The 27,683-nt window shown below is 42.7% G+C and overlaps 1 protein-coding gene across 4 annotated transcripts; it reads right to left on the minus strand.

The window, feature by feature from the left end:
* Nucleotides 1-992: 992 nt before the first annotated feature.
* LOC140077436 (phosphatidylinositol-binding clathrin assembly protein-like) lies at nt 993-26,087 on the minus strand. 4 transcript variants are annotated; one of them, XM_072124647.1, is made up of 21 exons: nt 25,550-26,087; nt 19,056-19,198; nt 16,121-16,196; nt 15,731-15,833; nt 15,548-15,641; nt 15,349-15,460; nt 14,450-14,556; nt 13,892-13,933; nt 11,677-11,762; nt 11,417-11,540; nt 10,827-10,963; nt 8,831-8,934; nt 8,437-8,580; nt 7,333-7,428; nt 5,270-5,401; nt 5,151-5,181; nt 4,681-4,807; nt 4,276-4,302; nt 3,187-3,243; nt 2,952-3,059; nt 993-2,272 (listed from the first exon to the last, which is right to left on the minus strand). In XM_072124647.1, the coding sequence occupies exons 1-21, from the start codon at nt 25,677-25,679 to the stop codon at nt 2,258-2,260; spliced, it is 1,995 nt and encodes a 664-aa protein (XP_071980748.1). In that variant the 5' UTR covers nt 25,680-26,087; the 3' UTR covers nt 993-2,257. The 4 variants fall into 4 exon arrangements, with proteins under 4 accessions (XP_071980748.1, XP_071980749.1, XP_071980750.1 ...); XM_072124648.1 differs by having other exon boundaries at nt 5,270-5,386; nt 25,550-26,085; XM_072124649.1 differs by lacking the exon at nt 4,276-4,302 and having other exon boundaries at nt 25,550-26,085.
* Nucleotides 26,088-27,683: the final 1,596 nt, after the last annotated feature.

Raw genomic sequence — 27,683 nt, forward strand, 5'->3', positions numbered from 1 at the left:
GTTTCTCTCTGCTCTTGCCTCCTACACTCCAGAACTGCCACACTTGGCGACATGATGCATCCACCGGGCTCTGGCCATAGACCTCTCCAGCCTTTGAGCCAGGGCGGGCTGATGTGCCGTCATAAGTCACTTGCACCATGTGTCGTAGCTCTGATATCAGAGTGAAGAAGACGGCAAGAGTAGAGAGAAGGTGCAGGGAGAAACGAGGCAAGTATTTTTCATAAATGTTTTTTTTCATGTGCTACGGGGCCAGGCGCCATGACCACAGGCCAATGGGGGGCCAGGCGCCATGACCACAGGCCAATGGGGGGCCAGGCGCCATGACCACAGGCCAATGGGGGGGCCAGGCGCCATGACCACAGGCCAATGGGGGGGCCAGGCGCCATGACCACAGGCCAATGGGGGGGCCAGGCGCCATGACCACAGGCCAATGGGGGGCCAGGCGCCATGACTCCTGGTCGGATCATTGTGACTAGGATTCATAACAGTAGCAAAATTACAGTTTTAAAGTAGCAATAAAAATTATTGTATGGTTAAGAGTAACCACAGCATGAGGAACTGTATTAAAGGGTCGCAGGGGTCCCATTAGCTGTCTACCCTTTTATATTTCCCAAAACAATTTATATGGATTAGAATTATTTTTTCCCACATGTCTCAAAGGCTCAATCCACACTGCAGTGTATGTTCATTCATGAACCCTGCCAAATTTTTATAGCCCATTGTTGAACAGTTTTGTGATATGGTGCATTATGTTGATGGAAGAGGTCATTGCAACTTGGGAATCTGGAACAATTTTAAAGCATGATCTGCACAAATTACGGGATCCAAAGGTTTTCCAGTAGACTATTTTGTAGAGCATTCCTCCCAACTTGGTTCCAGCTCTTCATGAGGCAAGTGATACACGTTCACCCCAAGATGTACTGCCAGCAGAAGACATGAAAGCAGGTTCACAGCTTTCCTTCAATTTACAAGTGAAGGACAACCCAGACAAGTGAAAGATCACATACCATTTTATTATAACATTATTCAATTCCATTTTTTTGAAATCTGAATTTGAGATATCTTATTTAATACCACACTCTGAGATCCACATTCTTGTAGTACATGGGCACAGTAAACCTTGGCTTTGATGTCCTTGTTTTTCCATTGCCGCAAGTGGCTATAATGGCAATGAGGAGAGATTACGGAAATATTTGGGCGCTTCCATTGTGATTAAATAAATTATAGAATAATGCAATTTTATCTACCGAGCTAATTTGGCATCAGCTAATCATATTCAACAATAATCTGCACATTGTCAAGATCCTTTTTGAAAGGACGTTGCCTTGAGAATAGATTTAAGTAAAAGGATGCGGTCGGCAATAAAGAAATCATTAATGCAGGATATATATATAATATATATTTACATAATAAAAAATGTACTTGATGTCTGTAAAGTAAAGTGGCACAAACGGCAGGAGTTACATTTCCCTGCTTATTGGTAACAAAGGATAAAACTTTCTTTAAGCGGTGGCAAAAGGAAAAATCATCACCTCCTGTTATTTGCAATGTCTCAAACGGTTAAATCTTGGCTGAATTTAAAGGGTGAAATATACAGAAAAAAAGGAGTTGACAAAGAGAAAGAGATACCATTCATAAAACAGAAGTTTGGACTTTACAAAATGACTGTGGAAACCACACATAAAAGGAAAATTTCTGACAATAAAGACATCTTATTGCATTGCCATCGGCTCTACTGGGTTCATACAGCTCCAAAGTTCATTTCCTCAGTATAAAATATTGGCTTTCCTGACGTGGACTTCTCATGAAGATTGGACCTGCTCCTCCTGGTACACAATATGAGACCTGACAATCCTACCACTCACTTTCAGCCGCGTGAGATCTCCAGAAAAGCTACATGGGTTGTCAGGAACGATGGGAGATTGATCTGAGAGATTTCTGAATGAATTGGAGAAGGGGGCAGGAAAGAATAACTACAAAACCCCCTTCATGTTGTTGGACAAAGGCACCTCAATGTTCACGTTTAGAAAGGCTTTCTATGCGATTCTTGCCTACCACCAGTGTAGTAAGGAGAAGATGTTTTCTTGGAACAGCTGTGTGCAGTCACATTAGATTCAGTCTTAATCTCTAAAGCAGGGGACTTTATAGGAACCTGGAAACTCATGGGAGCACTGGTAAAGACCATGCCAGCAAAGGACTGGATATCCCTTTTTCACCAGTTTTTGGTTGTCAATGCTTCCTTGCTGCTTTGGCTGTTTTACATGAACTGCATCTGGAAAAAAAAATTACACAATTATTCACTACATGACATAAATGAATATATACCATTACACCTCTGGTAGCACCAAGTGGTTATTCAGGGGTACAAACTATACCACTGCAGAAGGTCAAAATACCTGATAATCTGACAACCGCAGCTAGAAGCGAGATGAAACTGTACGGCGCGGCTCGGGAAGTTACACAGCCTGATCCAGCTGATTACACCAAGTAGCACCATTTCATTTACAGAGAGGGTTTTGGAATACATGCACCCCCTCCCCCCAATCAATACTGCTTACAAAATTAAAAAACATTATTACATGGTGAAGAACCACATCAGGCAAACTTCAGCTGCTGCAGAACCTCATAATACTCATGCACACATTCCTGAAAGTCATGCTTGATGTTAAAATGAATGCCTTTCAAGGTAGGCAAGAGGCAAGGTCCCATCTAGGAAAATGGAATTTGCATATAGCATCAATGCCTTTACAAGGGTTTTCCAATGACAATGACCTATTCTTAGGATAGGCAATTAACATTACAGCACTAGAAATCAAATTGCCATCAACCTAGCCGATCATATTAACCTGATGCCAAAGGTACAAATATGTCAAAATGGATGGGATTGAGCTACAACAAAAATGTGCCTGGTATATTAAAAAAAACGCAAGAAAATGCATATACAAACTTACCTGCGCTCCAGAAACAGGGGCAAATGGATTGGTGGGTCTTATTCCTGGTTGTGTATAAATCAGTGGCTGAGGAACCATGAGAGGATTTGCACCAATCTGTGTAGGAACCTAAATATAAAATCAAAAGATAAATATTAACTATAGAGAATCTGAATTTTACCCAGTGGAAACATTTTCAATCAATTTTTAGGCCCAGGAGATCCATTCCCATAGCAAGGTGAACCCGCTTCCTTACCATTCCATACACAGGCACTTGAGGTGATGCAACTGGATAGCTCATTGGTGCAGGAACCTAACATGGAAGTAGAAACAAATAATCACATATATCCCTACTGTAGCTACAATGTGTACAGGCGGTCCCCGGGTTACATACAAGATAGGGTCTGTAGGTGTGTTCTTAAGTTGAGTTTGTAGGTAAGTCGGAACTGTATACTTTATTATTGTAACCCCAGTCAAAATTTTTTTGGTCTCTGTGACAATTTTAAAAATGTTGGATTGTCATAAGAACCAGGATTAACAATAAAGCTTCATTACAGACACCTGTGATAACTGTTATAGCTGTTTATTGTAGTCTAGGACTAAAGCACAGCAAATTACTAAAATCCTGAGGTCCGTTTGTAACTAGGGGTCGTATGTAAGTCGGGTGTTCTTAAGTAGGAGACTGCCTGTATAAGGTTTGTAACAATACCCTCTCTGGCTCTGCATCGCTCCACTGCTTTTTCTGATCTGCACCTGGCCAGAAATTATGGAGAGTCAAGGGACTTGCTTCATCTGATAAGAGACTATGCCAGAACACAGGATATCACATGTCTGAAAATGCCATTTATTGCATGAAGCCAGTCCAGTGATCCCTCACAACCTCTGGTCAAGAAAACTGGAAGGAGCAAAGCAGGGCACGCTTATGTCCTGGGGGAGGGGTTTCAATTTTCAATAAAAAACCCCTTCAACGATTTTGTGACCGAGGGTCATTGACAAATGAATGTCCAGGGCAAATTTTGCAGTTCTGCTCTTTTTTAAATGACATTATCTTTGGAACCAGTTTACATATCATAACAATTTTTACTTTGACATGTAAGACTTTAGCTTCATATGAACGTTTTATTAAATTAATTTTTTCACCTTTCTTTCTTTTATAGAAATAGTAGACGTATTTACTAAACATGAGAAAAAATATTAATACAGAATAACCAGTACAAATAGTAAATGTATTCCAAAATTCAGCTGCCCCTTAAAAAAAATACTGTGAATGAAATTAGATAAAACTGAAAAATTATTACACTTTCTCAATTCTTACCAATAATAAGAGAAAAAATAATCCACTTACATATCCAGTAGAGTAATGGACTCCATTCTGGGACAGCATGGTTAATAAAACCAAAATAATTACATATATCAATAGAGCGCCACCTTGTCGTAGCCTTGTAACCCTGTTGTCTCTGGACTATAGAGGAGGGCTCCTGAGCATATACACTGAAACATGCATACAGAAGGTCCTGTGGTATGATGCCATGTGTATAGGTTCAAGGTCAGTTAAGATAAAATAAGGCTCAAAAACTATTCTTACACCATTCCTATGAAAACACTGCCCTTTGTGTGAAAGAACTTACATTGACTAACGTTACAAAAAAGAAAATATTGGATTCTAAAAAGTTACTTCTAGTCTTTAAGGACTAAAATCTTTCAGTAGAAAGTGTTCTGTATGAAAACCAATGCAAAAATGGGCACCTACCATTTGAGGTACAGATACAGGTGCTACAGGTGCAGGGTTCCAGGTTGTTGAAGTGCTTGTTCTCGCTTGCCAGTTTGTACCACCAGTCAGTCTCTTCTCTGTAGGCTGATTCCATTGCATATCAGATCTAGACACAGACAGCAGGAGATCTTCATGTACTTTTAGTGTATCAATTAATGCAAAAAAATACCAACTGGCAAAAATGGTCTAAAACCCTTCAATGATAACATAACCAATTAAGTAGAGATGTGATATACTAGATACGTGATGCCAACATAACAGCTTTACATTACAGAATAGTTACTGTACTTCACTGCTTACACACAACTAGACAGCCTCTACATTCAGTACTGGCAGAGGTGGGTGCTCACCCCATATGACAACATGAAATGCCAACATCTTACTGTACATGCAGTTTGTCCTCTTTAAATGTGAGAAGAATGGAGAAGATGGAGAGTTATTGCACCCACCTTTTTGATGGTGTTCCTCCAAAACCAAGATCTAAAACAGGAAGACAAACATCTGTGAGGGAAAGCATCTATCTACATCTACACACACAAGAAATAGACAAACAAATGGGACTTCTTACTTCCAACCAGATTTGCAAGTGAGGAGTCAAGGTCATTGGCCAATAACTTGCCACCCTGGGTGACGACGCCTGCGGACCTTTGATTTTGCTGAGAGATGGTTGGCTGCAGTACATCGTCTGTAAAGTAAGAAACTAAACAGGCAAAGAGAGTTTGGAATTAATAGGATAATAGAGCCATTACTTTACACTGCATTGTAGAGCACAGTTTTTATTTTCAAAGAATTATAAAATGTAAATATATATACCGTAAATATATATCTGCTGTTAATGGTTTCTGAAATCAGTTACATAAGTTGTAACTGGAGAAAACGTAGGTCACTATTTTTTATGCCTTCTGCCTTTAGGATATGTAACTGGACGTAATTTAGGCATTAGAGCAATGTTTGCTTTATCATCTTATTTAATATAATTTCCTGTCTTAAACACACCCTTGAATTGTACAAATACCCTATAATGCTCATAACCATGACACCTAAGAAAAGCCACCATCTGACTGATTTTCTATTGCTGGAAATCTTCAAACGTGCAGTTTTTAATCTTACTTTCTGGACCTGGCAGAAGTACATGTACTTTCTCAGTAGGGAAAAAGCATAGCACATCTGTTACCTGAACTATAGCTGGACATGAAAGTGATTAACATGCAATAACAAAATATAAAAACCCCCCAGAAAATAAAAACTCATTTTAGTTCTGTTTAGTAGGAAAAACAACATCTAATAACTCACCAGTAGAACGACCAGGTGAGAAGCGCATGCAATAAAAAGAGAAAATAGAATTAGTGTAAGGGGAGGATACAACAATGCAACAGAAAATAATGCTTTCACAGCCTAACAAAGCGCAGACAGATGTAACAGTTACTGAACCATTGTTAGGCTTCATGCACACAAACCTATGCTACGACCCATGCGAGTATACAGCCAGGTGAAAGATTGGGGCGGGATGATCGCTTCTAACCCCTCCCCTCTCCATTGAAAGCTTAACGCCATAATATAGCATAATACAAGACATATCCGCCAAGCTCGGTCTCAGTGCGGACATGGGTGTGCTCCCACACAGTGATCGGGTCAGTCCCATAGACGTCGATGGGGTCCATGATACGGCCGTGAACATGTTCCCTCATACATTTGTGTTCATGGGGCCATAAGGTAGGGCCATGCAATAAATTAATGTATGACCTTTGGAAATCCCCGACTATGCGGAGAATAATGAATGTGCACTGGAGCCTCTTTGTACTTTGAACTAACGACTACTATACAAGTACAGAGCAAATAAGTTGCTGAACAAGTACATTTAAAATAATGAAATCCTGCTGGTATAGGACCCATGTCTGATTGAAATGAATGTATCCCTATATATTGGAAATGTTGAAGGGTAAGAGGTGCTATACTTCACGTCTGGTCGGATTGCAAGGTAGTCTCCTCCATCTGGACTGCTATCTGGGACCTCTATAGATATAGATGTGGTGCTACTGGGGATTTGTCTCCAGCCATTGCACTACTATCTATGCTTCCGGACCACCTAAGAGACCTCAAGAGAGGTCTGCTGGTGGTCCCTAGGCTTTGCAAAACCACAACCCCAACCACAAAGTTAATGTGGGTAGAGGAAGACAACCATTTAGACAGTAACCTGCTAGATACGTACCACAATACTTGGTCCAAATGGATCCAGTTTAGGAATTCCTCTTCCTTCTCTACATGGCTCAAAGCGACAAGCTAGGTCCTGGCCCTGACACCTGAACCACTCCAATTACTTTTTGTCCCAGTTTACCACACCAAGCTGCTATGGGGAGCAACATACACCCCCCCCCCCTTTTCCCTTATCACCGCCCTTGTTTACTTGGTTTTTGCTTAATTTGCCAAATTGTTAGAAGAGCCGGTTGCCTGCCTGAATATATTTTGTTTCCATGTTTCATTACGGGGCTGCGACCCAAACACCTGCCCATCCTGTGTGCTTCCTGTTCTCTTTGTGTCACTATTAGTTTATTGGACCATATAAAAAAGGAAAAGATGCTTTTGATACAAAACAGATTTATTTGACCCCCAACAGTCTGACATTAATCATACCTGGCGTTTCATTATTTTCGTGTGTTGAAGACTTTGTCCCAAATACAGCATCGAAATCCACATTCATTGTTGTGGAAGCATTCTGAACTGGGAAACCTAAATGCAAATACACGAAAATACTACATTACTGTCCGATATGTACACTGAGAGGTTTGCCTTTACACACAGTTCAGAATGGGGAAACATGGGTTTAAAAGTTAATATATAATTTCTTAAATCCTTTTGCAATTATCTTCAAAACGGTTTTATCCCGAGCATCATAAAGGAATCCTTAAAGCAACTCATAACAGCTGGGATGCTGCATGGAAAAACCATTGTGTTTGTATCTAGTAAAAGATTCTAGTAAAAGTTACCCGTATCCCATACCTTTATAACAATCATCATCATCTTTATGTAAAAGGTCCATTATATCATTTCTCTCCTGTACAACTTTTGCATTTCCATGACCAAGTGGGAGCTTGGTTACTGTAGGACAAATTGTTAGTCCTAATTCAATGTACCGGGGACTAGAAAAAAAAAATTATGTAGAGAGATCTCTTTATGGAGAGAGATCAGCTCCTGAGCCCGTAACTATCAGCGTGACAAATATAGCACACCATCATGTCTGTTAGGGGATAAAGGGTTCCAAGACCAGCTGCTCCACAATGGGGTTTTCATGGGGAATTCATAAAGTAATGCTGCAGACCTCCAGCAAAACATAGATGAAGTTTTCCAAGTCATTATCAGTGTACCAATATTGGCAAATAAACCTTCATTCACTTTCCAAAAATTTTATTTGTGGTTATGATTTTCTAGCAGCTTTAATCTCTGCCTGTGGATTGGCTGTTGACTCAAAGCTGCAGGAGACCTAGCTGCTGTGACTCACTGCTGCCCATTCTCCTGCACTGAGCATTTATGTACTGTAATCTGAAATCTCAGTAAGCTTCTGCTAATCTTCCTAGAAAGAGAGTTCAGCAGAAATGTTGAAAAGTTTGGAAGAAAGAATGATCAGACAAGGAAGTACTTTGGTCTAATGAGTCACTACAACTACCGATTTGTGCAAAATTTGTATAAAATATAGTGACTATTCAAATGAGAATTACAAATTATAAAGGATAGAATTACCACTAATAAGTCCCATTGTTGGTTTAGAAGGAAATGTAGAAGAGTTGAATGAAGGAGTAGACTTTACAACCTCTTCAACAGGTTGCATGTCAAAGATGTCCAGGTGTGGTGGAGAACTAACTCCATTTGATGATGAAAAGGGCCCTGCGAACAAAAAGCAACAAATGGTGTCATACTATAGAAGAAAACAATAGAGATCATGAACTTTTTAAGTATTAACTTGTGGTCACATCCCAACAGGACAATGCATACAGTGTACTATGTCACCAATGTGTCATATGGAAAAAGTAAAAGTAAAAAAACCTAACATTTTAACATTTAAAGATACAGCAATAACCTAAATTCACATATTTAAAGAAGATGCTAAAACGTACCAAGCTGAAACAAAACTTACCCCCCCATGAGTTGTTTGTAGATGTTGCTATAGCAGGAGTGCTTTGTACTGTTGGTACAAATGCTGGCTGCAAGTCGAATAGATCACTGGTAAGGTTGGGCATGCTGGAAATAACAAATGTTTTTAAAATTTACAGTATAAAAACGAGGAGGCCAAAATTAAAAAAACAAAACATAGAATATCATCTTCAGGCCTCATGCAGGACAGTCTTAATCTTTGTTGGCGTGGCCACCCAGCTTGGTACCTGTGCGGTGAGACATTATGTGCTTTCCACAGCGTGACCAAGTGTAATAGATCTCTAGAAGATGCCTTTGCTTACATTCTGTAACAAAAATATAATGTATATACGTGTGTGCATGCATGTTCCAATTACATGAAAACCAGTTTTTGCTCTCTGGTGGCTTAGTTGCTTTTCAGGTCATTCTAATGCAGTGGTGGCGAACCTATGGCACGGGTGCCACATGTGGCACTCAGAGCCCTCTCTGTGGGCACCCAGGCCATCACCACAGGGGCCCCAGAGGAAGTGCAAAGAGGCTCCATCATGAGCATAAGGTAACGAGAGTGGCATATGGGACATCACCAAATTGGACAAAAGGCATCTTCATGCTTTCTTCCAGCTCCACACCTGAACGGTATTGCAACTCTGCTGGATAAAGATGAATAAAGCTGAGTCCCAATAACGGTACAAACCATAGTCAGGTGTGGTGCTGTTTTTGGAAGAAATCAGTCAAGGTATTCAACCTCTGGACAACCCCTTTAAAACAACAGTGCTGTCCGAGACTGCTGGAGGAATTGGAAGGGGTGGGCAGATCTGCATTATCATTGTCGCTCTGGCTCCAGAGATGACAATTCTTACTGTCCAGGGGAACCTGAATTTGTCCTCATTCTCTCTACTGTATTGATGTCCTCAGGATACTGACCTAATTTAAAGCAATGACAGAGAAGGGAGCAATAAGTTTACTGCTTTAATTGTCATGTTGGCACTTTGAGACAAATAAGTGGGTTTTAGTTGTAGTTTGGGCACTGTTCTAATGTAATCTAGCTGTGATTCAAACCTGGAGCAACCACGTCCCACCTCCCTAAAGAGCTGCCACTTTACTGACACCAAGACATAACAAAGCTTGTTATGTGTTGGTTATAGATTGCCTTATCTCCATCACTTCTATGCTCAATAAATACGTGTCAACATATTTACTGATCACTTAAAAAACTATTTTTTTTTTTAACCCAACAATTTTTTTCCAGCTCTGTAGAATACAGAAGAATTTATATAAAAAAGGCATCAGGATCTAACCAATTTACGATGTGCAGAATTTCTGCTTATTATATCCATGGCATAATAATGGATTCATGCCCTCTGGCATCAAATGCAAAGATGTTCTGTAGTGTTGATGCCATTACATGCATTTATGTATATCTCAGTGCCCAGCATATGCTCATCTCAGAGGTAAAGTTTGGATCATTATATTGAAATCCACGGAGGACAAGTAAAGTCTCCACATTTTGGGACTTTCCTCAATTTTGCTGCAAGAACAGTGAGACCTCATTTCAGTTTAGGCCCCAGTGTGCGCTTGAGGGTTGCAAACACGTATCACGCTTAGCTTGGTTTACAGCCCACCTTACAAAGACAGGGACAACTGCCACTCAGATACCAACATATTCATAGCGCCATGAGGAACAGTGCATGCACTCCGAATGTGCCCAATAAAAGCCCACAGGGCCCGGAGCTAGCCACAGTTGGTGCAGCTACCAAACAGCCTCTGCACACAGTCATGAGGCCTTAAATGCAAAAGTCCTCAACATCCACAAGAATGAAAACACTTCCCCCATGACTATTTGTACAATTGTTTCCAAAAGATCTTTGACAGTCCCCTTTGTCACAATGGAGTTTGCTTTAAACCCTTCAGAAGAAAACATTTATAAAACATTTATAGTCACAGAAATTTAACTAAACCAAATCTTCCTATCGAGTAACAATATACATTTCTCGGCTCACCTATTAGTAGTTGGTGCTGGTGTTGAAAATAAATCAACAGCTGAAGTGGTATTGACACTTTTCCCAGATAAAGTGCTTGGTGAGGTTGATCCGGGTGTAGAATTTGACACTACAGAAATTTCCCTAAGACGCTGTTCCTAAAAAAAAAAAATATATATTAAGGACGTTTCAGTATATGACCTTTATAGCAAGCATTATCGTTGTCATGTCAACTAAAGTATAATGAAGACGGGGTGTATGAGTGGAAGGATAGCATCAGGAATCCTGAATCTTTCTAATGTTGATTTTTACGCAAGAAATTTTAGTACTCAAAACATTTCACTAAATCTGATCTGGATGTAAACACAATTTTGCTAGTGAAAGCCATTGCCTGCAAACATTGTAAGGGAAACTGAATATTACATTCAGATAGATTGATGGGTAAGACACTACAGTAAAGGAAGGAGCTGCGGCAGGGTAGCAGTTGGCTTGAGCTCATGTAGGAAGAGGGGTCATGTCCCAGAAGTGCCCATGAGGCAACCTTGGTATAGGTCAGTGTTATGCTATGAGAACAACACATGTAAACACAGATTAGTTATAGTGAATAATACCTTAAGTGCTTGAAGTCTCGCTTGTTCCTCTTCCAGAGCCTGTTGTCGCTCTTTTTCATCCATTTTAGAAAAAGACAGACCAGTTGATGCAAGAGACGATACCGCACTGGACAAGGTGCTAGCTCTACAGAAAAAAAAAATATATTGAATGGTCAACAGTTAGAGGAAATTAAAAAGTCAAAAAGTCTTGAAATAGAAAAAACAGGTGACATCATGAGGACTATAAAAAATACCAAATAGACGGTATTTGCGCAACTCACCGGCTAGCAGCTGAGAGTTCCTTTGTCTTCTTCCCTTCCAGGGATGCCAAGTGCTGTTCAAGTGCTTCCAGCAAACTGCTCGGTGCCTGTGGGCCAATAGTCATTTATTAGATAGAATTATGGGGGAAATAAATGTATAGTTGTAGAAGACAGATGCACCTTCATTAAGCACATTTTGTTTTACTTTTACGTGATGTAAGAAAATCTACTTGGAGATGTCATCAGTTGTAGTAATTCGGAGATACATCACAATATTATACAAGATTCAGATAGGAAGTCACTAAAATGGAGTTGACCACATATAAGAAAGTTTACCAGGGCCAGAACAATACCCTAATATAGCCTTCCACAGCCAACTTTACCCTTCTGGCTGTGCAGGACACGTGACCTGCTGTCAGACACTTTTAGGACATCCTGTGATGTCACATGTCCAGGGTCAAGGCCGTGTGTCATCATTACTGATTGAATACCCCTCTGGGAACACAAAGTCACTGGATGGAGGATGCGGATGTCCTTGGTATACCCCTCCAACCAGTTACTAGTATGCAATTTAATGCGAAATTCTTTGAGCAACTATTTCTATTTCTTGTTATAGCTGGCCAATCAAACAGTAATCAAGACGGCTGCCAAGAATAGCAAGCTCAAGTCATTTCCAAATATACCACATACAGATATGTATTGTTTAGAATCTTGGCAATACTATACAGTAAGAAGTTTTGGAAACCTGAGTTAAGGATTACACATATGACACACACTAAAATCCAAACATGAACAGATGACACTGTAAGGAATAGCAAAGTCTATTGTACTATTCAGTTTGCCTTCCAATGATACAATTGGATCACATGTGGCATCCAACCTATAGAATCTCCAGTGCTACAAAAAGAGCCTCTAGACGCGTTTCCAGGTTTGCGATTTTAGTTCCGGATACATTACTGACACTTCATAAGTCAAAGCATATTAGGTAATTTACAAATACAATATACATCTATTAAAAGTACTGCTCCGCTTTGATATGTAATGTGTAAAGGCTCCTGTCTTTTACCCTCCGGCCAACACCTTCATTTTGTATTCACAAATACCATCATAAGGACCTGGCAGGGAAATTGTTGATGGACACAGATCACATGACCCTCAATCTGTAGCCATTTTATGGTCAGCAATGTCTGGCTGCACTTTACACATCAAGAAAGCAAATTTACACACACAGTTTACAAAAAACATGAGGTAAAGTGGCCATTGAAGTTCATTGAAGAAACTTAAGCCAAACCTATTACACTGAAAGTGCATTGTAAGGCCACATTGTATAGAACAGGAGAAGATGTGCAAACAGATATTCTATGTTTTTCCAAACAAAACAATTTTGCATTTATAGGTCTCCTTTTTCAGTTCTCAAAAGTCAAGGAGACTGTCCCATCAGCGATTGACCACAAGACTTGTCTCCACAATTACAGAGGAGAGGGCCGTCAATTACCAATGTGATTGCCCCCTTGATTTTTTTTTTAAATAAATGATTGACAAGCTGGACTGAACCTCCCCATGAATGCACCTCTACTCAGGAGTATTAGACACCTCACATTACACACACATTTGTCAAGCGTGAAAAAGTCAAAACTGAAACGTTAACACACTGCTGGCACATTGTGCAGTCTGAGACTGTGGGATTCTCATATGTCACAGATGTGTCTCTACAGACGATTTACTGCACCAATTTCATTTTTGGTTAACGACACGCACTGTTAATAATAAAATTGTCAAACAGTGCCACAAACAAAGGGCGCACGCCTTTGTGTGCACATTTATGCTAAGTGAGTCGTAGCTGCGCCTACATTCTGGTGCACTCGGTTTATTAATAAGGTGTATAAAGCAGTAAATAAATCTGCCCCACCGACTCCAAATACATTAGTGTTCACCCTACTTACAGCAGTAAGTAACCACAGAAATAATATCAACCCTAATATTTCAATGAAAGAACAATGGAGGTGCTGTGATAAAATGGTTACGTTTTGAATCATGGAGACCATACAGAATTATTCACAGAATGGATGAAGTCACCAGTTCACCTTAATGGTTTTCCATATAAAATATATATATGGAAGAGAAAATGTCTCACGATTATGGTTTATGGAGAAAGAAATAAAAATGACAAAGACCTGGAAGTAATGAAAAATTATAATAATAGAAAATAATAAAAATGAATGAAATGCACACTGACCTGAGTAAGATCTGGAATGTCACCCTGATCAATCCCAACTTGCTGAATTCACAAAAAAGGGGGGGGAAAGAAAAGTGTACATTACTTCATGCAGCGGCAATGGAGAGTGCTGTGGATATTGAATGCTTACACACATGGCATGAAGGGAAAAGGGCCTTTAGTAACTTAATGGACTGGTACAGTGGCACTTGTTGAAAAGCCACAAGAAGTTGAAAATTGAGACAAATGCGACCACATCATGCAGTGGTTGTAAGTGCGATTCAAGTGCAAATATAAGAGGCTTTAACATGGATTAAGCTTGATATATTCATGCTGCTTGGCAAGGAGTTAAGTGCACATGTAGGGTAAATATAGCAAAGGGTAAACTTGGAAGCTGATGTTCATAACAAGGCAAATCCTGAAGAAAAGTGAGAATGGTATCAAGCAATAATGCATTTTCATTCACCATTGGCATGTCCAAATTTAGAGCATTCAATTTGCATCATGCAGGACACATGCTACTGTACCAGCGCCAGGAGCTACATAAGGGCCCTTTGATGCAGGAAGGACACTACTCACCTCTGCCACTTTGAGGAATTCAGACAGTTTGGTCATTCGAGCAAGAAATTTCTTGTAAATATCCAAGGCTTCTTTACACTGGTTCTTCTTCATATCAAAGTATTTTTCTATGGTCAAGAAAAGAAAAAGAAAGGAAATGATAAATGTATGACAGGTGTCAGTAAGGGATATAGTGGATTTCTTTCTTTCCTTTTTACACATTACAATAAAATCTATTTAAAAACTTATTCTTTTCAAAAACAATCCACGTTTACACTCGAAAAGTCTTATCTATTGTGTAGACTGAAATAGACCTCTATGAATAGGGTCATAGCTACAAAAAACCCAACTAGACCTACCTATGGTGTCGAAAATTGCTCATTGGCAAAAAAAAAAAAAAAAAAAAAAATGGTCACTGATTTCCTCTATAAAATTATGCTGGAGGAATCAGGGTAAGAGTTTACAGTAGTTCAAGCTATTCCTGCTGAGACTTGGGAGTTGTCCCTTCTTCTAGGTTTGCCTTCTTTACACAGGTTTATGCAATATTGTCCTGCAACTTATCTTATGCAATAAGTGGCCATTCACTTTAACAACACCCAACTCCCCAATACACATGCACACTCGGTCTGTGCAAATAGTAGTAGATGCTTAGCGACAGGGATTGGGAGCAAAGCAGCTGCCAGACTCTTGCCTCTTCCGGACATCTCAGACAGAAACTTCTCCTCCCAAAGGCAAAAGCATTAGGTAAATAAAATCTATCTTCCCGATTTTTTTCCCTAATAAGCCAATGAGGGAAGAAAGTGTCAGGAGGCCTCCAAATACATCGACCAAACTTGTGAAAAAGCAGCCAATTTGGACAATACATTTCTCAAGCATTTCTACGCAGATGAAACCAACAGCTACACAGACATACAACATACCTAACAAATTAATAACTCCTTCATTGTAAGCAGCAAACAATCGAATGGAGTCTTTGAACAGCAGCATGAAGCCGGTATTTATAACACCATTAGTTAATTCATTTGGGTTTGCCTAAGAAAAATACATACACAAGAAAAGTTAAAAACCATAATAAAAAAAATGTAAAGATATTGCAGCATAAGGTGACGATGCACTTACATCAAAATCTAGCAAAGCATCTAGCTGATTCTGAATGATGGGAAGAGTTTTCAATAACTTTTCTGTAGCCATAGTTCTCATAACCCCATCTATCCTAAAATATGGACAAAAAGATATGGTTTAAAAAATAAAAACCACACCAGTCGCGTAGTCATTCAAGATCCATAGTCCTATCATACATACCCCCTTTTCATTTTGGTGAAGTCCACTGCTACAAGTCTGTAGGAAAGCGCTTTCTCATTCAAATATCTGCTGTATCGCCTTATGAAGGTGGACATATCATAGCCTAAAAAAGGTTTCAAAATAAGAAAGCCAAATAAATTAAGATGACATATGTAGTCTAGTAAATATATCTTCTGTACATGTAATATTTTAAGTCTGTGTTGTGCCACTCCTCTATTATTCTTCCTACAAATGTATGAATAGCAATGTATAACACAGTACATACACAGTCACGACATACACACCCTCCTTTGACTCGAGTAACGGGACCACGCATCTTTCATTTAGCGAAGGAATAATCATCAGTGAAATGTGAAACTTAGAAAATGCTTGAAATATTAGTTTGCTTACCTTGCATAGCACCTTTATCTAAAAAGTTGTTGAGGTTGAATAATGTATTTCTGGATGCAAGATACTGAATGAATCGCTAAAAGACAAATAGTAATACAATCATTCAGAACAGCAATGGATGCATTTCTAAAATCTATTTTTTTTAAAAAAACAAAAAACGAAATCTAGTTTGATGCGTGAAACTCACATCATGTGCTTGCTGGAACATCCGGCCCAAACGCTCGGGAACTGGAGTTGAGTTTTGTATGAGCGTTTGGGTTGGATGTTCCAGTAATCTCACAACGCCAGGTGCACGCAACAAATTCGCTTGTTGGGCAATAAGCCGAATACAGTTTGTCTGCTGCTGGCAAAGAGGGAGGGATTAGTAAAGAGCAGGTGTGCCAAAATACACATCTGGATTGCCAATGTCTTATAGATATTATAAAGTAGATTATATGCAACAACGCCAATCTTGGTGCCACAAGCTCACTATATGAGAAAGAGGGAACTGACAAAAGGCACCGCAAAGTTATCTTACACAATGTAGAATATTACGACATGTAACATCACCTGCTATTTATTTCTGAAATTTGACTTTAGTTTAGTTTTAGTTCTGCTGTAACTATGGTAAAGCATGTGTACATCATGAGGAATACTCCTTTTTATTTTTGGAACCTCTTCAAATCCAAGAGTTTGTAGGTAGAAATTAGTTGTTACCTCATGCACTGCTACCAGAAAGTAAATGACAATCAACTCCATCAGCCGCACTCAGAAGCATCAAGAAGTGATGACATCATCTGTGGGCACTGATTGGTTGCCATGGCAGCCGGCGGTCTCAGAGACTTTTAGGCCTGCCATGGATAGGGTTACCTAATGGCCTGCCGATGGCAGTAAAATTACTGTATAATACAATACAGCAGTATTGGAGAATGCCTGCAATGTAACAGGGCAGATGTTCGAATCACCACTTTTCCCATCCATAAATATTTGAAAAGAAAATTATTAAACAGTCATAAGAGGTCCCCAAATTGATATAAATTTAAAAGTCAGCATGTACTGCGAAAAAAGGCCACCTTACACAGGTCTGTACACGAAGTATGGAACAGTTTCGGGCCTCGGAATTTGGTTAAAATTGCAATTTTGGCAAAAATAACTATATAAATTTGACATTCCTGTGACCAAACAGACCCAAAGAGTAACGGGGAATCATTTGGAGAAAAAACAAAGCCCACAAGAAAATGATGCAAATGTGTTTTTTTGTGTCAATTTCATTGCACTTGCAATTTTTTTCCCAGTACATTGCATGGAATATTAAATGGGGCCACTAAAAAGTGCAATTTGTCCCACAGATAAAACCTCATACAGCTCTGTAAAAGGGGGGGGGGGGGGGGGAGGTTATGGCGTTTGAAATGAAGGGAGTTCTAAAAAGCAAAAATGAAATAGGGCCAAGTAGGTTTGTTTGTTTTCCCTCTCCACCTTAAACAATCCATACATTTTTACAGAGCTGTGTGAGGGCTTATTTCCTGCGTAAAAAAATTTACTTCTTTATTATTCATTGCCAATTTCCCCACATTTGCGTTGCTTTCTTGTGGGCTCAGTTTTTACGACTTTCATTATGCGCTCTAAAAACCACCTCTTCTTTATACTTTGGGTCAGTACGATCACGGGGATACCAAATTTAGGCTACATTCACACAAACGTATGGAGGACTTATATATACGCCCTCCATAGCCGGCAATGGGCGCACGGCGCCCTACGGTGCAGTACGGTACTGCTCCGTACCCGGGAAAAAGATAGGACCAGTCCTATCTTTACCCGTAGTACGGCACCATGTGCCATTACTTCCTATGGAGAGGGGCGGGGGTGAGCTACGCTCACCACCACCTCCTCCTCCTCTGCCCGTGCACTGCCGTTGCCCACTACAGTACGGTACGGGCGGGCAACGGCAGTGTGAATATAGCCTTATACAGGTTTTAATACATTTTAAAAATTTAAACAAATGTGCACAAGAAAAAAAAAAAAAAAAAAGCCATCTTCTAACGTTAACTTTTTATACTATTGTGTACGGAGCTGTGTTAAAGGAAACCTACCACTTGAAGTGGCAGGTTTCAGATGGAAATACCGAGCACCAGCTCAGGGTGAGCTGGTGCCGGTGCTTATTTTTGTTAGAGTTTTAAACCGCGGTATAAAACACTTTTTAAACTTTATTGCTGGCGCAGGGAGGTACACACTCGGCGCTTACCATGCGCGCGGCTCTCCTTCACTTCCTATGTAGCCGCGCGCACGGTAAGCGCCGAGGGCGTACCTCCCTGCGCCGGCTATAACGTTTAAAAAGTGTTTTAAACCGCGGTTTAAAACACTAACAAAAATAAGCTCCGGCACCAGCTCACCCTGACCTGGTGCCCGGTATTTCCATCTGAAACCTGCCACTTCAAGTGGTAGGTTTCCTTTAAGGGGTCATTTTTCGTTAAATGAGCTGACATTTGTATTGCTACCATTATGAGGACTGTGCAATATTTTTACATTTTTGACGTGATGTAAAATGGTGTAAAAGTAGAGTTTCGGACATTTGGGCGCCATTTTCCATAATGGGATTAACCGCTGGGAATCTATCATTTTGAGACGCGGAGCTACCTAACATGTTTGTGATTTTTACTGTTTATTACCTTTCATACAAGTTCTAGGAGAAGGGAGATTATTTAAATTTTTTACTATTGCAGTATGTGACATTCTTACACAGTATTCATAACAATGAGCCACTGGCTCATTGTAACGAAACGCCATATGCCATTCAGCCTTGGGTCTGACGAAGACCTGAGCCTGCCATGGCTACCCATGGCCACTCCCCGGTGTCGTTCCACAGAGCAGCGATTGGAACAATGATAGCGAGTATAAGTGGTGGATGTTTGCTGCAATGTACAGCCGGTGAGCCCTCTCCATACAGAAGTAATCTTACCTCGTTGCCGTACATCATAAGGTGATGTGTTGTGATAAGGGCTTTGAATACGACAACCCAGCTACCATTGGCCGTCCTTTCAAAGAGGGTGTCAGCGAGCTGCGGGATGTTCACATTCATTTCATTTGTACATTGGATAAGATCTGACAAAGTAAAATAGAAACAGTGTCCAATATCAGTGGTCATATATAACATTACCGATTGTCCAAAACGCTAACATTTTTGGGAAGGATAGTGGCATACAGAGGCTGCACTTACATTTTTCCAGAAAAGAGAAAATATATTCTATATATTTGGAGTATTTGGAGCCTAGGAGGAATATGACATTTTCACAAACACAAATAAATTGCGACCCCGGCAGATAAGACTATGAGTGACAACTATGGCGACGACGGCTATGGCATCCCAGGCAGACAAGACATTGGTTGATAATGATGACTAAGTTTTATTACTTTTTAATTGAATTTTTTAATTACTGAATTCAATTGGGGCATTATGTGTGTGCCCCCTGCTGTTATTTTATACAGCTCACATAAAGCAGTAATCTAATAGCATCACTGTTATCAGTGATTTGTATACACAGGAGATGCACATCACATCATCCCTGTATGCCTCTCACCACCGTTTTCTCCAGGAATTCCAGTGACACCAGGGGATGTGCTCAGTATAAGTGCTATACTAGGGGGCTGCTGTGACAGGAGACTACTGAATCAGGATATCAGTCTAACCCTGCAGTTGTGCACAAAGCAATGCTCATGGCTGAAGCTCATGGCCGCTGTAGAAGGTCATGTGACTGGAGCACCAGCAGCCTGGACCGAGTAACTGAGCTCTGGGCATAGGATCTTGTATTGGGGCCTGGTGCTGCAGCAGTGAAGGACAAGAGGCTGCAGCTTGTGGTCTTGACAGAGGGAGAGGGTAGAAAAGTTTCATGCAAATTTATCAACTTGAGACTTTTTTTGAAAAGCAAAACTTCCTGGACACCTTGAAAAGGCGCTAATCCAATTTCTGTTGGAATATCTACAGAATATGTCATAAATAGATGATTGATGTGGCTTCTACCTCTGGGATCTTCAGCTATCTCAGGAATGGGGGGCTGCTAACTCTCACTCCCCAGATGGCTGAGCAGAGTGTTTTCATGCGTGGCCACTCTCCATTGAAAGGGAAGCTGTCACTACATTTGCACATATACAGCCAGTGACAGGTTCCTATAGAGTCCTATCAACTAACTGATCCCCTTCTTTTAGCTAAAAATTGTTTCACTTAATCCACATAAATCACTTTTTATCTTTTATTACCTGGCATCAGAGGGGGCGTGTCCTGCTTGGCCGGACCCTCCCATCTAATCCTCCCCATGCCTTATGCCTCCTTACTGGTAACAGTTCATGTCATGTCCAGAGTGACATCATCTCAAGTTTGTTAGTCTTCAAAAAATAGCAAACTGTACCCCATGCATGTATCTGACCAAATGAAGTCACAGCAGCCTCCATGGAGTTCTACTCCTCTCCACCGTCCATGGAGGCTGTAGCTTCATGTAATCTCATACATGATGTAGACTTTGCTATTTTAGAAGGCTGAGAGACCTGCGATGATGACATTCATGACATGTGACCAGTGACAAGGCACCGTGTAAAAAGATTGACAATATTTCCCATCTGTACATATAGCTTTATATGTTTGTAGTCGGTTGAAGAGACACAGAGCTGTCAGTCAGAATAATGGGGCGTGGTTCACTGCCTGCCCAGGAGAGAGAGGAGTCATAGATATCAGACATAAGTCAGAAAAGCTAATTAGCATATCAGAAAAACATCTGTAATTAAAGGTACAAAGCCTCGCTGGCAGCTAATTTTATGCGATATGGGGAGGACTTGTAACCCTTTATCAGAAGGCATTGCTAGTCAGGGTGGTCAAGATCTGCTGACAGGTCCTCTTTAACTCTATGGGAATGGGAGTGAAGAACAAGCTGCAATACCACACACATCCACCATGCAGTGTACTGAGCTTGTAGACTGAAGAAGCAGCAGAGGATATGCAATGGTGGTGGTTGTCAGTCCCAAACTACTCTGATAATATTCATCATGTAATATTCGTGTCACTGTGGTGAGCAGGTTTCCCCCAGCCATCCTATACAGCATATTTATATCCACACGACATCACACACCATATAAACAGCTAAGAACACCTACACGCATATACGGAATATCATACACTCATTTCTAAATCCCAGGAGCCAGGTAAGGAGAATACATACAAAATTCCAACCAGCAACTGTTTGTATCGAATGTCTATGGAGACAAACAATACTTGGATAAAAGTTAAAAGGGGTTTTCCAGTTTTGGTTTTTCTGGAAAATCCCTGTCATGTGTTGGGACAGAGATGTATAAAAATAAAGGGGGGGGGGGGGGATTTATCACTGCTTCCACGCCAGTGAAAAGCAAATAAGTAAGATTAATAGTCAAGATTAAAATAGTAAATACACCACCGCCATGCTACTTTCGTGCGCTGGTTTTTAGGTAAAACCTCTGACCTGGCGTAGTTTTTGTTCACCGGCCGCGCCATCCCGAAAAACACGCTTAGGCCTCTTGATGTACCCTGTGCGACACAGGTCAGTACAGGAGCGCCGGTATATGATAAATCTTCCTCATAGGGTGTATAAAGTGTGTCAGTCCAAGGGATCCTATAAGCTCCAGTAACCAGAACCACTTCCAGACAAGCTGCAGCCCACCAGGTGCACAAATGTGGGAGCACCCATGAAAACCGGACTGTGCGCCGGTCGCTATTCCCAGATGGAACACAATTTGGCGCAGTTATTTTGTGGGGAAGCAGGGACTCCGTGTATCATATACCAATTAAATGGAAGTCACAAGTGGTCACTGTACATATAATGCTGAGCAAGTGCATAACATGACAATCATGTGTGATAAAACCTATGTGTGTGTGTTCTGTGCACATATAGATGTATATACTTGTATATATACACACAAATATGTTGTGTACAAATATAGATGTATATAATTGTATATATGCACCAGTGTGCTCTGTACACAAATAGATGTATATAAATATACACACCAGTGTGTACTGTACACATACAGATACATTTATACATACACCAGTGTGTTCTGTACACATATAGATGTGTGTATGTATACAAGTATATAATCTATATGTGTACAGAACACACTAGTGTATGTTTATATACATCTGTATGTGTACAGAACACACTGGTGTGTGTATGTATACAAGTATATACACCACTGTGTTCTGTACACATATAGATGTATACAATTGTATATATGCACCAGTGTGCTCTGTACACATATAGATGTATACAATTGTATATATGCACCAGTGTATTCTGTACACACATGTGCCCTATACCTGTATATATACCAGTAATAGCATCGTGTGTCCTGTACATGCATGGCGGCCATGTAGTATTAGTACCTGTGTATGTCCAGTTCATGTCTCATTACCTGTGTGGGTGCCCTGTCCTGTGCGACTACCATGTAGCACACCTATGGGTGCCCTGTCCTGTGCGACTACCATGTAGCACACCTATGGGTGCCCTGTCCTGTGCGACTACCATGTAGCACACCTATGGGTGCCCTGTCCTGTGCGACTACCATGTAGCACACCTATGGGTGCCCTGTCCTGTGCGACTACCATGTAGCACACCTATGGGTGCCCTGTCCTGTGCGACTACCATGTAGCACACCTATGGGTGCCCTGTCCTGTGCGACTACCATGTAGCACACCTATGGGTGCCCTGTCCTGTGCGACTACCATGTAGCACACCTATGGGTGCCCTGTCCTGTGCGACTACCATGTAGCACACCTATGGGTGCCCTGTCCTGTGCGACTACCATGTAGCACACCTATGGGTGCCCTGTCCTGTGCGACTACCATGTAGCACACCTATGGGTGCCCTGTCCTGTGCGACTACCATGTAGCACACCTATGGGTGCCCTGTCCTGTGCGACTACCATGTAGCACACCTATGGGTGCCCTGTCCTGTGCGACTACCATGTAGCACACCTATGGGTGCCCTGTCCTGTGCGACTACCATGTAGCACACCTATGGGTGCCCTGTCCTGTGCGACTACCATGTAGCACACCTATGGGTGCCCTGTCCTGTGCGACTACCATGTAGCACACCTATGGGTGCCCTGTCCTGTGCGACTACCATGTAGCACACCTATGGGTGCCCTGTCCTGTGCGACTACCATGTAGCACACCTATGGGTGCCCTGTCCTGTGCGACTACCATGTAGCACACCTATGGGTGCCCTGTCCTGTGCGACTACCATGTAGCACACCTATGGGTGCCCTGTCCTGTGCGACTACCATGTAGCACACCTATGGGTGCCCTGTCCTGTGCGACTACCATGTAGCACACCTATGGGTGCCCTGTCCTGTGCGACTACCATGTAGCACACCTATGGGTGCCCTGTCCTGTGCGACTACCATGTAGCACACCTATGGGTGCCCTGTCCTGTGCGACTACCATGTAGCACACCTATGGGTGCCCTGTCCTGTGCGACTACCATGTAGCACACCTATGGGTGCCCTGTCCTGTGCGACTACCATGTAGCACACCTATGGGTGCCCTGTCCTGTGCGACTACCATGTAGCACACCTATGGGTGCCCTGTCCTGTGCGACTACCATGTAGCACACCTATGGGTGCCCTGTCCTGTGCGACTACCATGTAGCACACCTATGGGTGCCCTGTCCTGTGCGACTACCATGTAGCACACCTATGGGTGCCCTGTCCTGTGCGACTACCATGTAGCACACCTATGGGTGCCCTGTCCTGTGCGACTACCATGTAGCACACCTATGGGTGCCCTGTCCTGTGCGACTACCATGTAGCACACCTATGGGTGCCCTGTCCTGTGCGACTACCATGTAGCACACCTATGGGTGCCCTGTCCTGTGCGACTACCATGTAGCACACCTATGGGTGCCCTGTCCTGTGCGACTACCATGTAGCACACCTATGGGTGCCCTGTCCTGTGCGACTACCATGTAGCACACCTATGGGTGCCCTGTCCTGTGCGACTACCATGTAGCACACCTATGGGTGCCCTGTCCTGTGCGACTACCATGTAGCACACCTATGGGTGCCCTGTCCTGTGCGACTACCATGTAGCACACCTATGGGTGCCCTGTCCTGTGCGACTACCATGTAGCACACCTATGGGTGCCCTGTCCTGTGCGACTACCATGTAGCACACCTATGGGTGCCCTGTCCTGTGCGACTACCATGTAGCACACCTATGGGTGCCCTGTCCTGTGCGACTACCATGTAGCACACCTATGGGTGCCCTGTCCTGTGCGACTACCATGTAGCACACCTATGGGTGCCCTGTCCTGTGCGACTACCATGTAGCACACCTATGGGTGCCCTGTCCTGTGCGACTACCATGTAGCACACCTATGGGTGCCCTGTCCTGTGCGACTACCATGTAGCACACCTATGGGTGCCCTGTCCTGTGCGACTACCATGTAGCACACCTATGGGTGCCCTGTCCTGTGCGACTACCATGTAGCACACCTATGGGTGCCCTGTCCTGTGCGACTACCATGTAGCACACCTATGGGTGCCCTGTCCTGTGCGACTACCATGTAGCACACCTATGGGTGCCCTGTCCTGTGCGACTACCATGTAGCACACCTATGGGTGCCCTGTCCTGTGCGACTACCATGTAGCACACCTATGGGTGCCCTGTCCTGTGCGACTACCATGTAGCACACCTATGGGTGCCCTGTCCTGTGCGACTACCATGTAGCACACCTATGGGTGCCCTGTCCTGTGCGACTACCATGTAGCACACCTATGGGTGCCCTGTCCTGTGCGACTACCATGTAGCACACCTATGGGTGCCCTGTCCTGTGCGACTACCATGTAGCACACCTATGGGTGCCCTGTCCTGTGCGACTACCATGTAGCACACCTATGGGTGCCCTGTCCTGTGCGACTACCATGTAGCACACCTATGGGTGCCCTGTCCTGTGCGACTACCATGTAGCACACCTATGGGTGCCCTGTCCTGTGCGACTACCATGTAGCACACCTATGGGTGCCCTGTCCTGTGCGACTACCATGTAGCACACCTATGGGTGCCCTGTCCTGTGTGACTACCATGTAGTACACCTATGGGTGCCCTGTTCTGTGTGACTACCATGTAGTACACCTATGGGTGGCCTGTCCTGTGTGACTACCATGTAGTACACCTATGGGTGCCCTGTTCTGTATAACTACCATGTAGTACACCTATGGGTGGCCTGTCCTGTGTGACTACCATGTAGTACACCTATGGGTGCCCTGTCCTGTGTGACTACCATGTAGTACACCTATGGGTGCCCTGTCCTGTGTGACTACCATGTAGTACACCTATGGGTGGCCTGTCCTGTGTGACTACCATGTAGTACACCTATGGGTGCCCTGTCCTGTGTGACTACCATGTAGCAGATGAGACGTGTCCCCACTTACAGTCCAGGTGCTTCTTCTTGGGCCCCATCACCTCATGGGTGGTCGCCTTGCAGACGGCCTTGGCCACGGCGGATCCGGTGACACTGTGCTGGGCCGCGGTGATCCGGTCGGTGATGGATTGACCCGACATTCTCGGTGCTGACACTTCGGGCCGGGCCTAGTGATTCTGGGCTCCTGTCACTGCCGGCTCCTCCAGCTACGAGCAGCTCCCGGTGCCCTCCCTGACAGCTCGCCTGACAGTTAGAATGGCGGCAGCAGCAGCAGAGCCGGTCCGTGCCTTACGCCGCTCTCTGTCTCTTCCTCTCCTCTTCCTTTCCGGTTTCTCTCCCTTCTTCTATCTTTTTACCTCACACTTCACTCCTAAGACAAAATGGCGGCGCCGTGTCATGTGACCGGGTCCGCAGAGCGCCGGGTGTGTGGTAAGGTGGTACTAGTGGTACAAGGTGGTGTCTGGAGCGGCAGGATGGAGGACAGAGAGGGGACGCGGTGTGCCGGCCGGGGACTATGGCAGCGGGGTGGGAGGGCGGAGAGCTGGGCAGTCACCCGCCATGAAAATAAGGTGGGACGGGTCTGCGCTGACACATAGTAACGGAGCTCAGCTCTGTGATGGAATGGCAGCTCTGCCTATAGTCTGTGCTTATTCTCAGCCAATAACCACAGTGCAGGGGTATGGTGAGACAGTGTAACAGCCTGTAAAGCCAGATCACAGAGGGATTAGGGCAGTGATGGCGAACCTTTTACAGTCCGAGTGCCCAAACTACAACCAAGACCCACTTATTTATCACAAAGTGCCAACACAGAAATTTGGGATTTATGCTCCCAAATCATTGGGAGTATAAATCATTGTATCATTGTAGCTTCCCTCCAGGGTCCCATAAACAGGAAGTATTGTCGGGCTGGAGCAGGAGCTACAATGATAATCCAGATCTGTCCACACCTTCCCACTCCTCCAGTAGTCCCAGGTAGCACTGTCACTTTAAAATAGCTCTGTGCACAGCAAGTCCTGGGCTGCCTGGGACTGCAGGAAGATACCTGGAGTCCTCTCTGGTGATGGCCTGAGTGCCCACAGAAAGGGCTCTCAGTGCCACCTCTGGCTCTCGTGCCATAGGTTAGCCACCACTGGATTAGGGTATCACCTCAGACTCATTAGCATAATTCAAAAGTCAATTTTAGAAGGAGCCATGGATAACAAATATAAGATAATCTGGGAGTAAGCTCAGGCCTGATTTTGATGGTAGATTTACTTTAACCCCTTTATGACCAGTCAATGTAAATATACTTCGGCCGTTTGAAGGGGGTTAACAGACTCCCTACTTTGGGAGCGAGAAGTCTGTTGTATACCTACTGTAATAAAGAATTACAACATTTAAAGGGAACCTGTCATCAATAATTGGCCTAATAAACCACTAGCACTATGTTGTCAAGCAGATGAGCAGCTTCTAGATGATTTTTCTGCCTGGTGTGGTGGCATCATCCAGAAAATCTACTTTGAAGTGAGATGTAAATTGATTTTATGAAGTCAAGGAGGTGGAGAGTTTAACACTGAAGTCAAGCTCTCCCTGCCTTAAAATGCCCCTTGACTGTAATTGATGGTCTTGCGTCCAGGGACATCAGTGATCAGATCTCCTGAAGTCCGGCCGATGTTGTCAATCACATGGGAGGGGGCGTTCAGAGGCAGGGGGAGCATGACTTTAATGTTAAACTCTCCACCTCTCTGACTTTATACATCTAACTTCAAATTTGGTTTTCTGGGTGATGCCACCAAGATGGGTCGTAAAAGAAAACGTGATCTAGAAGCTGTTCAACTGCTTGACAACATGCTGGTAGTGCTGTATTAGGCAAATTTCTGATGACAGGTTCCCTTTAAAATGATGTTTATATTAATTTAATATTTATATAGACTTTTTTGTACCTGAAAGCAATTTAATTTACAAGTTTCAACTTTATAGTTTTCTAGCCTAAAATGTATAATTTATTTAGCAAACTAAGAATAAAATTCTATATATGCTTACCTGGACATGGACTACCTGGACTACATGCTATTATATGGACTAATAACACCCTTTTAACACTCCAAAAACACAACGTTTTCTGGCACATTTTCTAAAAACAGTGCAGTGTGCCTGTGAATAAT

This window comes from Engystomops pustulosus, chromosome 9 (genome assembly GCF_040894005.1).
Source record: "Engystomops pustulosus chromosome 9, aEngPut4.maternal, whole genome shotgun sequence".
In the NCBI taxonomy this organism is placed as follows: Eukaryota; Metazoa; Chordata; class Amphibia; order Anura; family Leptodactylidae; genus Engystomops; species Engystomops pustulosus.